General features: G+C 45.3%; 1 protein-coding gene across 1 annotated transcript in view; it reads left to right on the top strand.

Annotated features, from left to right (window-relative positions):
• The window catches only part of LOC8043662 (inactive tyrosine-protein kinase 7), a 115,139-nt gene that overhangs the window by 91,471 nt on the left and 6,962 nt on the right, over positions 1 to 16,706 (top strand). The window contains exons 7-11 of the mRNA XM_029976266.4: positions 1,611 to 1,895; positions 3,342 to 3,614; positions 4,640 to 4,912; positions 9,744 to 9,935; positions 14,594 to 14,800. Coding sequence (XP_029832126.2) covers positions 1,611 to 1,895; positions 3,342 to 3,614; positions 4,640 to 4,912; positions 9,744 to 9,935; positions 14,594 to 14,800 — 1,230 coding nt within the window. The remainder of the gene's footprint in view (positions 1 to 1,610; positions 1,896 to 3,341; positions 3,615 to 4,639; positions 4,913 to 9,743; positions 9,936 to 14,593; positions 14,801 to 16,706) is intronic.

The raw sequence follows: 16,706 nt of genomic DNA on the forward strand, positions 1-16,706 counted from the left end.
GTTGCTGCGTCTTGGGGCGTGATAAGCTGGGAGCTTATCCCGGCTCAAATCCGGACCCAGTAAGAGCAGCAATAAAAGGAACCTCCTTTCCATCAAGATAGCTGTGGGAGAGGGAGAAGTGGGAAGGGAAGCGAGGAGGATTTTCACTCTGGTTGAAAAATATTTTGCTGGTCGGCTTTTAACTCTTTTCTTACCGCTCTCATAGGCCGTCGATCACCGCAGTGAGCGATGGTTTTCCAAGCGATGTCAAGAAATTAAATTTGGTGCAGAGAATTACGTTCTACAATCTTGTGGATAGCCGATGAACTCTTCGTTTTGGTTTCAACATAGGTTTAAGCTTTATGACAAGCTGGTGGGCTGTCAAAAATAGTCTTGGGAATGGTGGTGACACTCTTCTAACATGGCTAACTGCTTGCATCAGTCTTTGTAATAAAGATGGCGTTATTTACACAATTCAACTGTATTGTGGCATATTTGTTAGACCACAAGAGCTCTGGGGACACTTCAAATGATGTTATAGGCATTGCTTAACTTATGCCTGTCGGTAAGCATCACTATAATTTCCAAGGCTGTCCTGAGCAGGCGTGCACGTTTTATGTTCTCAGCAAGGCGCACAAAAATTCTAAATAGTATGAGGGAACTGCAATCGCAGCTGTGACAAAACCAAGACAGAACACAAGGAAAGCATTCTGCTGGGGATGTGAAGTGTACTATATCTGTGTTTCACCAATATATAAGCATTGTTTCATTGAAAAGCACACGGGTTACGGAGGCTAACTCTCCTATGAACTGAAAATAGGCGACTTCACTTAGAGTGCACTAACTTTCAGAAGTAATAGCCACGGGTGTGGGATATTTTTATATTCAGCATTTTTTTCTTTGTCGTTTATTTGGACATAGCTGCAGAAGTTTCAGCGTTTATACGCCTTCTGCACCTGCACTGTATTTAAAAAAAAAAAAAATGTGAAATTTCTTTTTTTTTTACATTATAGTAACCTGTTTTTTTTTAAAGAACAACTAATTGGCCACATTTTGATGTGTCATATTGCTCCATACACAAGTTACTTGAGAAATTAAAAGCATTTGTATGGATCATTTACCACTTTTCCTGAGGTCAGAAAAGAGTTAAGCTTCATTTTAGCATATCTGAGCTGCCAATGTTGTGTAAGCATGAACCAACACCTCTTAGAATGCGCATTATTGCTTACAAAGCCTGTAGGCTTCTCAACTGTTCTACGGCATTACTACCGAAACGGAGGAGTGGCTCGGCTATCTATCGAGACAGATAGATGTTCCTCCAGACGAAAAAAACGTATGCCTTCTTTTCTGGCTTCTACTAGACGAGGTGTAATGCAGTAGCATTTGGGATCCTTTGAACTTCTTCAGACGTCCCTCAAGCTTGATGCTCCGCGACTGCCTCACAACGGCGGCGTTTTCATGCCAGTTCTTCCTAAATCAAGTTGGTATGCATCAATTCATGTGTTACCCGCTACATTTAGTTGCAGAGTCGAAACCTTTGAACGCGCTCACTTTTATGGTCTGGCGGCTTTCGAAACAATTTTGCGTTGGAAAGTTCCGGAGACCCCTGACTCGGGGCTCGGCCGCCACAGTGCCGCCGTCCGTGACGTCCCACCCCCTGGACCTGGTGGTGGACGAGGGCGAGGACACGGCGCTGGTGTGCGCTTTCACGGGGTCGCCCCACCCGGTCACCCACGTCTCCTGGCACCACGGGGAGCGGCCGCTGCGGGAGCCCTCGCCCCACGCCACCTTCCACCCCAACGGGACGCTGGTGCTGCGCCACGTGGGGCTCACGGACGCCGGCGAGTACACCTGCCAGGTGAACACCACAGGGTTCCCACCCGAGACGGCCAAGGTGGCCACCATCACAGTCAGGGGTGAGTGCTCGGCCTCGGGGATAGGAAGTGGTACGCCGAGAGTGTGTCGACTTGGCACGTTTAAGGGGGAACACTGGTCTTGGAGCTTTGTTCTATTCTATGACCAAACCCAATGGAACTGCACAAGCTTGTTCAGATTTTTATGCTGATTTCATATATCTGGTCATTTTCTCAGTCAGTAGAATTGTCTTTGAGATAATTAAAACTTGCCTGCCTTTGTTTGGAGGAACAATAGGGAAGAAAATGCTCAACAAATTATGCTTTTTAACACATGGCTAGATACTACGAAGTGTGGAGGATACAATCATGGAAGTACTTTTAAGACAAACCAATTATTGGTGATTTTACCACAGATTGAAGTTCAGTGCTGAATGAACGTCTAACAAGTAGTAAAACAAAAGATCAAATAGAAAGTTTTCTAGACTTATATTAAAAAATCTGTTTTGTATACTGTATGCTTCACACATTTAGCTACATGTTTCTGGAAAGGTTATATTTCTATCTGCTCTAGATGCTGAGATATCCTTCCCGCAAATTTTGATTTAGTCCAAAAATTGTGTTTTGTGAAAACAATGTTTTAAGTCAACTTCAATGCACATTCAGCCCACATAGACATTATAAATCGATTTATAGCTCAAACATTCATCCACGAAATTAGCAACCTGGTAGATTCAGAAGAATAACAGCTGTAGAGGTCAACATTGCCATTTTCAAAAGAATGCGGTTTTAGGAAGTTTTCGGCTCCAAAGACCTCTGTGCTCTCTTAAGGCCCATTCATGCATCAATTGCGTTTGTTTACGACAGAGTTTTTGCGATCTCTTAGGACAAAAAAACACACTGGCACGCTGGCGTCTCTTACGAGGTGGAATTCCACTTCACTAGAGCGAAGGTTTTGCGGTATTTGCGAAATCAAGCGTGCATTTCTCATTAGCTATTTCTCACTAGCTATGAGGAATAGTAGTACCGTAGAATACCGCGCATCCGCCCATACCACACTAAGCGCCCATACCCAAATTTGCAAGATCTGAGAAAATATGCAGAGTACATTCATATGTAAAATTGAAGATGGGACAAGCGCCCATCCCCCATTTTTTCGCGATTATCTCTAAATTTTGAGTGGGCGCTTGCCCGGTATTTTACGGCAGTCAATTATAACATTGTCAAAAAGTTTTCAAGTAAAAAAAGAACAATTGCAGGCAAAAGCAATAAAAAAATATATGAATGGAGTCAGAAAATTATATGATTTTAGGATCTTTATGGACATTGACAAAAATATTCCTAGAAATTTAAATTAACAAAAAAAAAACATTTACACGGTACAAAACGGTGCATAATGCTATCGCATTTCAACGACAGTCTAGGCTGCGATTTTGTCAAGAATTGTTTGTTTCTGTCTCTTCTTCCGTCGTCATCACACCTCTCCGTACGGCACACCCTTCCGTACAGAGCGCCTCAAGTTTGTGCCAGCCCCCGTGAGCCGTAACCTGGAGCTGGGCTCCAACGCCAAGGTTTACTGCAAGGCCCGGGGCAGCCCGGCGCCCATCGTGCGCTGGATCAAGGAGGGACAGCAGCCCTACCTCGAGTGGCCCCCCCACATCCGGGACGACAACGGCACCCTGCGCTTCCAGGGGGTGCGCGACCAGGATGCGGGGCGCTACACCTGCATCGCCACCAGTGCCCAGGGACTCATCAACGCCACCGTGCGACTCGACGTCATCGGTACGCCCGCCTCTGTTAAGATTGCGTTCTGACGGGCGTGAATTCGCATTCTGAACGACGAGAGAACACGCTTTGTGTGGCCCAGCCACCAAGGTACTATACTGGCAGTGAAAGACTGTGAGACGATTCCTCGGTCCCTCTATAAACTCAGGCAAACTTGCCACTGAAAACAAACGGGGTACGTGCACTGCACCACAACATTGGCTCAAACGTGACATTGGTGCTTTTCTGCATTTCGCTCGGTCAGAGCTAGTGACGGGCAGCAAACTTTACCGCTTAGGTTACTGCCATGAATCTGCTATATTACCGTAAAATACCAAGCATGTAACCAGCTCCCACCACCTACTTTTTAAACATTTGAGATGTAGGCAAAGCACGTAACAAGCACCCACCCCAGCAAACTTCTGAAGCTGCTCCTCCAAGAGACTAATGCCAAGAGGTGAAGCTTTAAGCACCTGTGTCGGTGCAACGTGGTAATGCTTGACGTGATAGCGCCGACGCAAAGCAGGCTTAGCAAGAGTGGTTCAGCTGCTTTAAAAATTAGGGGTTATGCCAGACCCCTGTAGTGCTCCTGTCAGTGCGGAACTTCGTCTGTTCCTTACACAGGGGTTGCAATGATGTTAGAACGCCAAGCTTCTATTGGCTGATTGAGAAAAAATAGTGGGTAGACCTCAAGGCATTTAGCATGGATGCCTCCGATCAGAGCCACTCAGAGCTCGGCATCATTCTGACGTCACTGCAACCCCTGCGCAAGAAGCAGACGACTTGCCGTCCGTATATTGCTGGATCAAACAAGGACCTATGCTACCATGTGCTTCTTCTGCTTTTCTGCTCTCAAGCTTAACATCCACCCATCTTCATTTCTTTGCAGTTATCTCAATCTCTTGCGTGGGTGCAGATTGGTTGGCATTTCATGGCGGAAGCTTTTTTGGCAGTTAAATTTTGAGAGAAAAACAGAAGAACAATGACGGTCGCTGCTTTGTGCTACTAAGAGTGTCGTCCTGTGTGCTTCTTCCATTGCACAGTGATGCCCCGATTCACGGTCCAACCGATGACAACGAAGGCTGTAGAGGGCTACAGCGCGATGCTTCACTGCAAGGCGACGGGCGACCCGCCGCCCACTATACAGTGGGACCGCAACAACATCCTGAACAACTTCGACCCACAGCGCTACCAGGTCATGGACAATGGGTCACTGCTCATCTCGGAGGTACATCGGGATGATGACGGCAAGTATGGCTGCACAGCGGGTAACAGCGGCGGCCTCAGGCGAGTTGAAGCCAGCCTGGTTGTGCTCGGTGAGTTTATTTTTCGTCGATCCTTCCTTTATTCCAGCTTCAGCTTCTAGAGGTTTTTATGGTTAGTCTAGGACAGTTGTGAAATAGTCACATTCACTTGAATAGCGGCTATAGCGATCACGATTCCCCATTTCCATTTGTACCTTTTCAATATATTTGTGTCTGTTTTCAGCGAAGCAAATGGAGCAGCTCCCGCGGATATGGCGACGAGAAATTTTCTGATGGTTGAAAAATCATGAGCCATTCCACTCTGTGAAGGTGGATAATCAGTGAAGCTGCTTAACACTTGACACAGATGTGACTCAGAAGTTTAAACAAAAATACAAACACATTAATTGTCTTGATTGGTGATCATTGTGACGAAAGGTATGCATACGCATTTATTGTTGTCTTTATCGGTGGTCATTATTTTGCGTGGACAACTATCGCCGTCCCGAAGAGCCGGAGAAAACTAGTAGGCATGCGCGACGGGATCCGCAATTTGGCGGAAGGTAGACACGCGCGACGAGACCGCCACGCCGGGAGAGCGAAAGGAAAGGAAACTAGGAACACAAGTGGGCTTGAAACGACGACAAAGAGAGGGCGGTGCGAGCATAGACATGGCCGACGTGGGTTGCTCAGCGGTAAATCGTTGAGAAACCTTTATTATCTACCTGAGAGTTTGTTGATCTTGAAAAGAGAGCCTTTTGATAACTAATCTACAAAATAGACATACAGTCGAACCTCGATATAACGAACTTCAATGTAACGAAATCCTCGATTTAACGAAGTATTTTATTTTTCATAATTTTTTGCCCATAGACCCCATGTATTTTTAGTCTCTATATAACGAAGTCCATTTTGCTGCTATTTCAATATAACGAAGCGCCATTGTCATAGAAGGCAATAAATAAATAAACTCTAAAAAACAACTTCACAAAAAAAATTGTAGTTAAAAAAAAAAATTATGCGCAAACGCGAGCGCTTTGATAGGTTACTTCATGGGGACAGGCCTTCCAAAGTTCCTAGGCTGCCCGAGGATGCGGCGCCGGTAGCGCCGGCGAGGCATGCGGCAAAGCGGATTCCGCGGGGCTGGCCAAAAAATGCCGAGCAAAAAGTTTACACGGCATAACAGCATCACCACTGACATTCACTGATCATCATAGTCCACTGTACCGCGGGTAGCGCGGGAGCCAACTTCAGCGGGGAGCGACGTGATGGCGCGACCGCACGGGCAGTGCCATCTAGGAGAAGACCGAGAGGACCGATTATCGTCTTGCGACCGTGATGTAAAGCAAAGGCGCAAGCACACTGTGGGCGCAAGGGGGCAAGTAAACTGTGCGGGCAAGAGTGCTGTGTAGGTTGGAAACATTGGCACCGCCTAAACTAAACAGCTTTATTTTTCAACCAGGCGGTTCACTCACGTGCTTGCTGGCATAAGGAAACGTAAAGTTCTTTTTTTGGATGAGAAAGCAAACGTTTTGGACGCCATCCTGAAGAAAGTGCTGAGATCACGAGTACTCGGGAAGTGCTCGACGCAATGGACGTACTGAGAAGGTACACGGCGTCGCATAGGCAGCAAGATGCCGTGCAAGCGCTCTGGGCGCTCGAACGCCGTATGACGCCGCTGCTACTGTCGGACAAGGCGCAAGCAAAACTCGCGGACTACTTTGCCCCAAAATAAATGTCATTTTCGGTGAGTTTTCATACCCGTAAATTGTTTCGGAATTTTTTTTTTGCATGCTAAAGCCAAATTTCGATTTAGCGAAATTTCAATGTAACGAAGTAAATTGCGAATTTTACCGACTTCGTTACATCGAGGTTTAACTGTATTGCTAAATTAACCAAGCATCAAGGAGATTGCAGGAAATGGTGTTCCACGTGCCGCACGTGCCGGCGTCTGCAGCAGTAGCTGTTCTAAAGCTAAAGCCTAAAACAAATGGCACCTTGCATGGGCGTTCGTCAACGCTTTATTTTTACTTCGAATCTTTTATACGGGGAAGGCATGTGCGTGCGGCGCGTGGGGCGGTGCGAGCGTAGAGTTTTTGTTTGATGCACATGAAACATCCACCACAGAACCCTAGCCTTAAACAGCTTCACTGTAAAAGGTAATTGAATTCAGAAAACTTATTGAGTAGTAGAGTGCTGCACTTAGCTGCTGTGGCCGAGCAGCCACCCAGAATGGGTAGCAGACGATGCTGGAAGAGCTGCCGGCGGCAGCCTCTGCGTCATCATTGCCCTCCGCTCCTTACCTGGGAAGCATCCTTTCCTCATTGCATGCGGAGATGCCATCGTGGCATGCCGATAAAGGTGGAAGGAGCATTTTTTTAAAGCTTAATGCTTGCGTATGAAATGTTGTTCTTGATGGCCTCATGGCAACAAACTTCCCAGGTTTCACACATATCATTTGTACATTGCCCTGATGTTATTCACATCGTCAAGAATCCTGCTAGAGGATAAAGAAATAATGTGAATACAGTGCAGTTCATTTATAATGATACCACATGTAACGATGCACTGCTTATAATGATCAGTTTCTAGAGTTTCTAGTCTGGAAATGATATGTTTCTAGTCCAGATACGACAGGGGCAAATCCAAGGGAGGGGGGGCGACGGGGGCGGCCGCCCCCCCAAACAAAGTCGACCCCCCCCTCCCCCTTCTCGGAGGGCAATTTGACATGGGTGGACCCCCCGTGCACACGAGACAATGGGAGAATAGTATCCTTAAACATTTTCCGACCCCCCCCCCCCCCCCCCCCCCCCCAAAACGGAGTTCTGAATCCGCCCCTGAGATATGATAATCGGTTATGACGATTAAAGTCTCGGGTTTTCTCGTATACAGTGGGTTGCACTGTATACGGTGAAATTTCTCTAGAGTAAATAATCAGTTTTTTAGACAGAATCTCTGCTATATCAGTATCAACACACCTCAGATGCCTGTCCTATTATTAGATGCACAAATCAACTGCACTTTGCTATATGCACATCTTTGCTGTAGCAATCATTAAAGGGGTATGGACGGAAAATTTTAACACCTATTTCTTTCTCTATACGTGACCTCTTTAATGACAGCAGCTCACAAACACCATTCTTTCGTTTGTAAACGCAAGAAAAGCAATTTTAAAATGAATAAAATGATTTGCTAATACCACCTGGTAGTTGGGGGGCCAAGTTTCATTGGAATGTCTGACGTCATAGGCCCATCAGCCGCAGCGCCACGGCGCGGCGTGTCCCATGGAGGCGCCCGGGAACGAGCGGAGCTTGGCACCCGTCTCAGTTCTAGTACACCATACCTCGGGTGTTCCCACTTGGCGGAATCGTAACGCGTTGACGATAAAGCTGGCGCCACCAAGTGACGACGATCGTAATTACGGCTCCCTCTGTCGTCTATGGGCCCGTGACGTTGCAAGCGTGACATCACAGTCAAATATCCCGAGATGCATTGCGCCGCCTTGAAAGTCGATTTTGAGGCGCTCGCCAGAATCTGTCGGTTGGAACGGAAAGTATGGCCATCCACTGAAAATACAAGCATGCGATTATGATCTATGGATATCATGGATCATATTTCACCCGTTGCGAAGTGTTCCGGGGATATTTCAATTTTCGATTCTGTACACTTTTGAAGGAGTACCAAAGTGCTTTTCGAGATTCTCGTTTTGTGTTTGTAACTCAGTCTACGAGCTCTAAGCATTCTCAAATACCTGGAATTACATTTATGCACGACCAATTTGCATATCAAAAAAGTGATCACAGATCCCGACACTTTCCGTTGTCGCAGAACGACAGGTGGCACTACCGAATCTTGCTGAATATGGTCGAGTGACGGAGGGTGCTTGCCAGCCACTCGCGAGCGATGGGATCCTGCGTGGACAAGCGGGACTGGTCAGTTGCTTGTCCACACAGGAGCCGATCGCTCACGAGTCGCTGACAAACGCCGTCCGTCGTTTGACCATATTCAGCGAGGTTCGGTAGCACCATTTGTCATTCTGTGTCAATGTTACGTGTCTCGATCTGTGATAATTTTTTTAGTATGCAAATTGGCCGTGCATGAATGTAATTTTGGGTTTTTTAGGATGCTTAGAGCTCGTAGATACAGTTATGACAATAAAACGAGGATCCCTAAAAGCACTTTAGTGCGCCTTTAATATAGAAGTCCTACTGTATAAGAATTATCGAACAATCTATAGATTCTGGTGCTTAAAAAGTAAACATTTAGCTGCAACTCTGAAACATACAACATACTCAGCATAAATATGTCATTTGCTCCAATCATTTTATACATGCAGCTCTGTGGCCAACAGCAATCTTTAGCATACAAGTTAAATTTTAGTCAGGGACCTGCTTCAGTACATTTGCATACCCACATTAAATATAAAAGATTTCATAACATTTTTTTATGTGAAAACAAAAGGAAAAGTTTGATGACATAATAATGCTCTCTGCATGTTTCGGCAAAGACTTATGTAATGAAACAAAGCATTAAGAAAAAGAAGGTCTTAGCCAAAAAATGGTCAAAGTGAAGGCGAACTGGTGCAAATAACCATGATGTTTAAACCCCAAGACTGGGAATGAACTTGAAGATTAATTAGCCAAGCTTCATTCAGCAGTAAGGTAGCAAATTCAGCCTGTTGGTAAACATTGTACATGATGGGGATGGACAGTGCACTAAATGCAGACGAAGGAAAGACACAACCACGACAAGATACTGCTTTCGTGGCACTGCATCTTTTTTTCGTCTGAGTTTACCGAGCTGTTTATCCCCGTCATATTCGGCCGGTACGCTTCGTTGCTTTCACTAAGCACATCATTTTTGAGTCTCGCAGAGTCTGCCACAATTGCCCGCTTGCTCCCAGGTTCTGAGGGCTACTCCTCTGGCAGCCTGCCAGGGGTGGGGGACCCTGGCGAGAACACGATGGCCAAGACGGTGACCATCACCCTAGGCGCCGCCGCCATCTACATGATGCTCGTCATGGGACTCATGATCTGGTGCCGCTTCAGGAGGGCACGCAGGAAAGCCATGCTGCTCCTGCAGGTCACCTCCGAAGGTGAGGAATGACGTGCTTGTTTCTCTAATGAGGGAGATATGTGTCGTTTGTCTGTCAGCTCAGACCTGGTTCACTTTTGGGGTAATTAGGGTGTTTCTGAAAAAGAATTCAGTGTTTCTTTTACCGTAAACGTAAACTGTGCACCCCTGAAAGCACCTCTCTCCATATGTAGCACTAACAATCTGGAACAGATGCTGGAGTTTTGGAACTTGCTTCTATTCGATTACAAATTTATAAGCAAGTTTCAGAAATTTTTTGTGGGGAAATGGTGGCCAAGGAAAGCCTCGAATTTATGCAGATGAATGGCATCAGCTACCTGTCACAGACATCGTTTTTCCTTTGAAACTTTTAGAGAATCACATATAGCTTTTGAATAAGATAAGAGTTAGTTCCCAAAGTTTTGCATTAGGCCTGGACCACTAGCTCTGTTTTTGGGCAGAGCCTGAGCATTAGGCGATGCATGGTTTATTTTTGTGGCGGGAAACTGTTGTTGGTAGTTGAAAACAAGAAATGCAGGGTTGCCACCCAGAAGTCGGAGTCCGCTGAACTTTGCTCATTTCATTTTATAGTTGCGAAGACGTGTTTGCGGTGTGAAAGCGTAGGAGGGTTCTGTCTTGTCCCTGGAGAATTATGGGTTCGTTATAGAGGGACAGTAAATAATATCTTTCATTTTGGTTATCTATATATATTTGGTCATTTCCATTGATAAAGCATGGAATGGGTTATCACAATCCCATCTAAGTGTCCCCCCCCCCAAAAAAAATTTGGTTGCGTTTTTTCACTGCTTATTCTTCAGCCAAAAGTAGCGCTAGCGTTCTGAACAAAACGACAAAGTTTGGAAACTAACCGTTGTCTCATTCAAAAGTTATAACTGATTTAATGAAAATTTCAATAGGAAAATGGAGCCCTTTTTCGCCCATTTTCGGTAACTGGTGCCATTCAGCTCCATGTATTCAAGAGCTCCGATGGCCAGTGTACTAGGCCAACTGGTACAGGCCTCCAGCCTTTTTGGTACACCTCAATCTTTCTGGGTCGAAATAAAGGTTATTATTATTAATATTTTCCCATTGAAAATTTCATAAAGTCACTTATAATATATTTTGAACAAGATAATGCTTACCCCTAGGTGATTCCGAAACTTTGGCATTTGTTTCGGAGTGCTAGTCTTACATTTGTGTGGAAAATGAGCGTTTGGCGATGTGTAGTTTATTCATGCGTTTAAGAAAACCCTGTAAATATTTTGGGGAGACACCCTGTACAGGAACTGAATTTTTGCAAAAATGGAGTTGGTGGGGGCTGAATTGCTACTTCCCTTCTCAACTGCATTTTGTCAAGGAAAGAGGGTATATCTGTCCTCTATCCAAGCACTGGACAGAAACTTTTTTGGCAGCTGAGTGTCCTTTTATTTTGAGAGGGAAATATGTGGCTCTGGTGGCAGCACTTGCTCCTCCTCTTGACTTAACTCTATAAACACGGCTATGATTTGGTCTAAATTCGGCACCCTGTACACTTCCTAAAAAAGCTTCTTTTGTGTACGCTTCAAATGACATTTATATGTCATTTGTGGGGTTTGTAAAAACAGGCAACAAGAAAACACAGTGACATAGTGTACCCATCTCTGGTTGCAACTTATCTCAATCACTGCTTCAAAATTGATCATTACACCCACCGCCTCTCTTCATTTCTGGAGTCTTTTCTTTCCAAAACGGCCACCTCAAACGCCTAAAATTTTTGTACCCTTATTATTGCCATTTAGGTATTATCCTAATACCCTGAGAGATGCCCCACCCCCAAAAGATAACCCACCTCCTAATTTTGGCTCGATTTGCTATTCGTTTTTGAAAATACCGAGAGATAGCGCACTTTTAGAAATTGCAGGGTTCCGGCCAATGGTGACCTTGGCAGAAGTGGTGTTACTTAGCCACGACAGGAGATAAGTGAACGTTGCCGACTGGGAAGAACAATCGTCTTTTGTTCGTCGCCCTTCCCTGCAATCGCAAGCTTCACAGGTCACAAAATCTAAAACTAGCATTTTTTCAACTTTTTTTGAATGCACATTGAAAGTTAGCTTACTCCCGATTTTCACCCGACTTGCTTTGAATTTTAGATGGGCTATCTCTTTGGATATTACGGTACATAATTTATGATTAATTGATTTGTGTTTTCACTTTGCTAATTCTTGTCGATGTGACTCAGTATTGATTGATTTGTCTCCTTGTTCTGATGATTCTGGTGTTGTTTTTTCATTTTTTTTTTCCTCCAAACGTGGTTGTTTGTCCCTTCTTACGTAATTCCTTTTACCAAACGGACCTTTAAGGCATTTCAAAGGGATCGCTGGCCAATTTTGTAGTAAGAACAGATAGGATGCAAGAAAACACAGCGTTCTTTAAGAATGAGGCTGAGGTCAGTGTAGGTTAAATTTCTAATTAGCATTTAAAAAAAAAGTGTAGAAAAATAAAGCTTAGCGCAACACTTCAGTTGAGACAAGGCTTCTCTCTTCCTCCCTCTTTTACAATTGGTAGTTAATTTAGCCTGTAAATATAACTCTTGTAAAATTACAGCAAAAATAAGCTTATGCGCTAAAATATCTATCAATAAAAATACCCCTTCCCGCTTTCCCTTCTTTACAAAGTTTATGAACACCAAATTCAAGATTTTAATTTTATAAACTGCAAAAACAACAACCAGCAAATATTAAGAAAACCTACATTTGAGCTCTAAAAGTGACACTGCGCCTTAGTTTCGCTCGAACTAGAGTTGAGTCAACAGCTGCTCGGGAACTACCTTGACTGAAAACGAAGTGTTTATTCAAGTATAGACCCGCGTTTTTTTTCCTTTATTCCCTTTCTCAGCACAGCCTTTTTTAAATTAGAGGTCAGCCTACATTCAATACCAAAGAAGGTCGATCTGCAATAGTACTGAGCATGACTTTCAAGCCAATGGTGCTAACCAAAGTGCTCCCCCACGTCAGCCGCTGCTCCTAGCACTTCGGTGCAAAGCGGTGAAGCTCGACGCGTGTACGCTGGTGTGAGACCAAGAAGGTTGACGGGAGCGGTGCAAGTGTTATGGTACACTGTAGCCATGGCATGGAGGCATGTGGCAAACAAGATAATCAAGTGATATCATTAGGAGTAAAAGACCTTGGTTCTGGCTTGTTACAGCAGTCGCTATCCCATTATTTTGCACGTTTTTTTGTCCCGACTCTTAGCTCCTGACATCGAAGACATTGTCTGGAAATTCAGACGATGACAGGGCCAGCGCGGTTGACGAGCAACCTTTACACTTTGTTTCATCTTAAATCAAAACACAGGCGACCCTATACCGACCAATGGGACAATTCAAGAAGCGTCAAAGGCGCAACATCAAGGCATTCGTCATCTATCTGTGCGTGCTCTTTCATTGGCTAAACCAATCAAGAGCAGCGAATGCTCCTAGACCTGCACTTTTATGTCTTTCCGATCGGCTGTGCTCTTACCTAAGATGAAAAACTATACCGCGGGTAGGGTAGACACTGTAAAGTACATACAGTCTAAGCTCATTACAACAGACATTTGGATAAAACATAATGATTTGTGAAGTCCGGATGGTTTTCCTCTACATACCATTGACTCAACTTTATATCTGCATACAACTTATACTCGGGAGAAGAGCGTGTTGGTTTTGGTCATGGATGAAGAAAGAATAAAACAATTAAAACAGGGACAACACAACCACATCTTTCATTCATAGATGAAAGATGTGGTTGTGTTGTCCCTGTTTTAATTGTTTTATTCTTTCTTCATTCATGAACTTATACTCCTATTACAACAGACCAAAATCTTGGTCAAAATCAAGGTCTGTTATAACGAGCTTAGACTGTATTCGTATCATTTTCATTTCCTTCAACTTCTCTAAATATTAAATCGACCTATAATAATTTTTTTCAGTTTTTTTGTGCTTTGTTTAAGGCAGTCTCTGCGCAGGTGTGGCGCAATTTTTAGCGAAAATGGCGCTTTGGCACAAGGTGTAGTAGACTTTCGTTCATGGCACAATTTGGTGCCAATGGCACACCACTTCCATCACTGTCTGGATGATCATGGTACCGGCGTGTAGTTGTGTATCACTACTGCATGATGTACGTACATGGTTCCAGGCGAGCAGTGCTACCACACTGGCTAAATTTTACATCTACAATGGAGACACCTGGTGCCCATATGGGACTGACTAGGTAACTTCCTGCTGTCTAAACGAACACACAACACGATTTAGGTTTTACAGCGAAGCCGTTTATGACTAGGGTTCCCTGGATTCTCCGTGTGCGTTAACGAAAACTCGGAGAGGGTTCGCACCACCCTCTCTTTGTCATCGTTCCAAGCGCTTGCGGGCCTAGTGTCCTTTCCGTCGCCGGGTGTCGGTCCCATCGCGCGTGTCTACTTTTCTCCAGCTCCTAGGGGTGGCGATAGTCCTCGACATGTTTGTGCGTACCTTTCGTCACGATGACCACCGATCAAGACAATAAATGTGTTCATACCTTTGTTCAAAATTCTGTGTCATGTCTGTGTCGTGTGCTAAACACCTTTGCTGGTCATCCACCTTCAGAAAGTGGAATGGCTAATGATATTTTTTTCAATAATAAGTACATAGATAACCGATCACTGTTGTCTTACGTGGTTCCGTAGTGGGCAAGTCGGACGACGAGGGCGGAGCCACGACGGAGCTCCGCGACAAAGCTGCCGTGGGGCGTGAGCCTGCGGTGCGAAGCGACAACGGCGGGGACGCCCTGTCGCACAGCTCAGGCTCGCACTCGCAGCACTCCAAGCGCAGCCGCTCCTCGTACGACCGGCTTCAGTACCCGAGGCACGACCTCCACACCATGATGCTCCTCGGTGAGAGCGGCCCTTCTGTGCCATCCTTCTACGGCTCTCTGCTCTCTAGACGTGCTCTTAGACCCTTCTTTTACAAAAGCACTGAAAGAAGGCGCTGGTGCAATTTCCATTCCCGTGAACTTCCAGTCAAACGAGAGGATGAACGGTCCCCACCGTAGCACCGCTTCTTGCGACGTTTGGAAAATATCTTACAACCAGTTCTCCGAGCAGTTAGCTAATTAAAGACCAGTTAGCGAGAGATTACAGGGGATTTTTTAAAGCTGCTGTAAAACGACCCGTCCCCTCTTACGTGTTGAATATAGGACCTCAATAAATTCTTGGCTTCGTGATTTCTGTACAACCTTATCGTCCTAGGGACACGCGACTCCGAAATGGAGCAACCGGAAGATCCTTGGGAGGCAAAAGGCAGTTTGTATTTGTAAACATGAAAGGAGTCTATGCACGTTTGCAGTTCCTGGTGCCGCCCCGCTGTGGTAGAGTGTGCTCCATACACGTTTGCGAGTATGACTTCTGGTGCCATAATCTTGCTGCTGGTGTGTTCAGGTCGTCTGATAATCAAGCCTACCAAAGGCATGTCCACAGCTCCCAGACTGGTGCCCCAATAATGTACTTCCCACCCATGGTGCCAGATGAGCTATTAAAGCTCATCTGGCACCATAGGTGCAAGATGAGCTTTAAAAGCCTTTGCAAAAAGAGCGCTCTGGCCGCCGCCATTTTGCGAATCGAGCGACCCATATCAGCCAGAAATTTCTGGCACCCGCCTGAGCTGCGGAAACCCGGTCAGCGTGACTCCCCACCTGCATTGCGCATTCGGAGTTCGCCGGCTTTTCTTGGAAGTTTTTACTTTATTTCCCTGTTTAGGATGCTCACCCTTTGTGTGTTATCTTCCACTGTGAGAACCGGGGAATACCAGGGATCGTAGCCTGATCGGCCTTCGCAGGAAACAAACGCAGAGAGCGAACGTCAAGCAGCACGCGACGCAGGCAGTTCGACGTTCTTGGAGGATTATTTATGTTGAGATAATCTCCCAAGAGCCTTCCCGGCTATGTTCCGTGTCTTCGCGAAAAATAGCTGATAGGGTCGGGTCCAGGTTGTGGCGACGGAGTAGACACGTTCGTACAGTTGCCTTGAAGCTGTGCGAAAAAGCAGCTCTCTTCTAGATGTTCCCCAAAACACACCGGATTCCGTCCGATTGTCATGAAGTGACTATCGGCGATTGTCGACACTGTATATCGGACATGATGTGTTATTTGAGACCTTTCTCAAGTCCTGTTTGGATAACGCGGCACCGTGGAGTACGTAGACTATATCTACATGTTGTTCGATTTATGATACTCGTTGAATTTCATGTTGTGGGCGGGGAATATCCATGCAGTTCGGATATCCTGTGTGGTCAAATACTTTCGGCGGCTAAGACCTTTGTAGATTGACACAGCTGAGTGTACGGTGCCGTAAAAAGATAAACATAAAATGAAACAAACATTCCAGTTGCATTTGTTCTGTCGCGCACAGACTCACCAAAACAGCTTTTATTTCTTCGTTTTTGTTCCCAAAAAATAGTACAATGCATTCTTAAAAACCCAAAGAAATTCTATTTACCATAGAACACGAAATAAAAAAATAGAACGCAGCAATTTAGCCTCCACCAGCGCCCGGAAGTGCGCCTACGCAGGCTGCCACAGCCCCCTGACTAGAAAACCCACAGCTCAGCGCAGTCGGGCTACACTGACGTACCCTCTCAAAACCAGGGACGCCCGCTGTAAATCGCTTCGTTCGAGGCTGCCACTGGAAAGGTCTATAGCTTCCAACCGTAAATTGTCGGCGTCCGAAATATTGGTCAGTGACTGTATAACAATAGTTCATACCACAACTTCACTTTACTAGTTTATTTGTATTCTTAACGTAT

Source organism: Ixodes scapularis, unplaced genomic scaffold (assembly GCF_016920785.2).
Source record: "Ixodes scapularis isolate PalLabHiFi unplaced genomic scaffold, ASM1692078v2 PGA_scaffold10__122_contigs__length_95168666, whole genome shotgun sequence".
In the NCBI taxonomy this organism is placed as follows: domain Eukaryota; kingdom Metazoa; phylum Arthropoda; class Arachnida; order Ixodida; family Ixodidae; genus Ixodes; species Ixodes scapularis.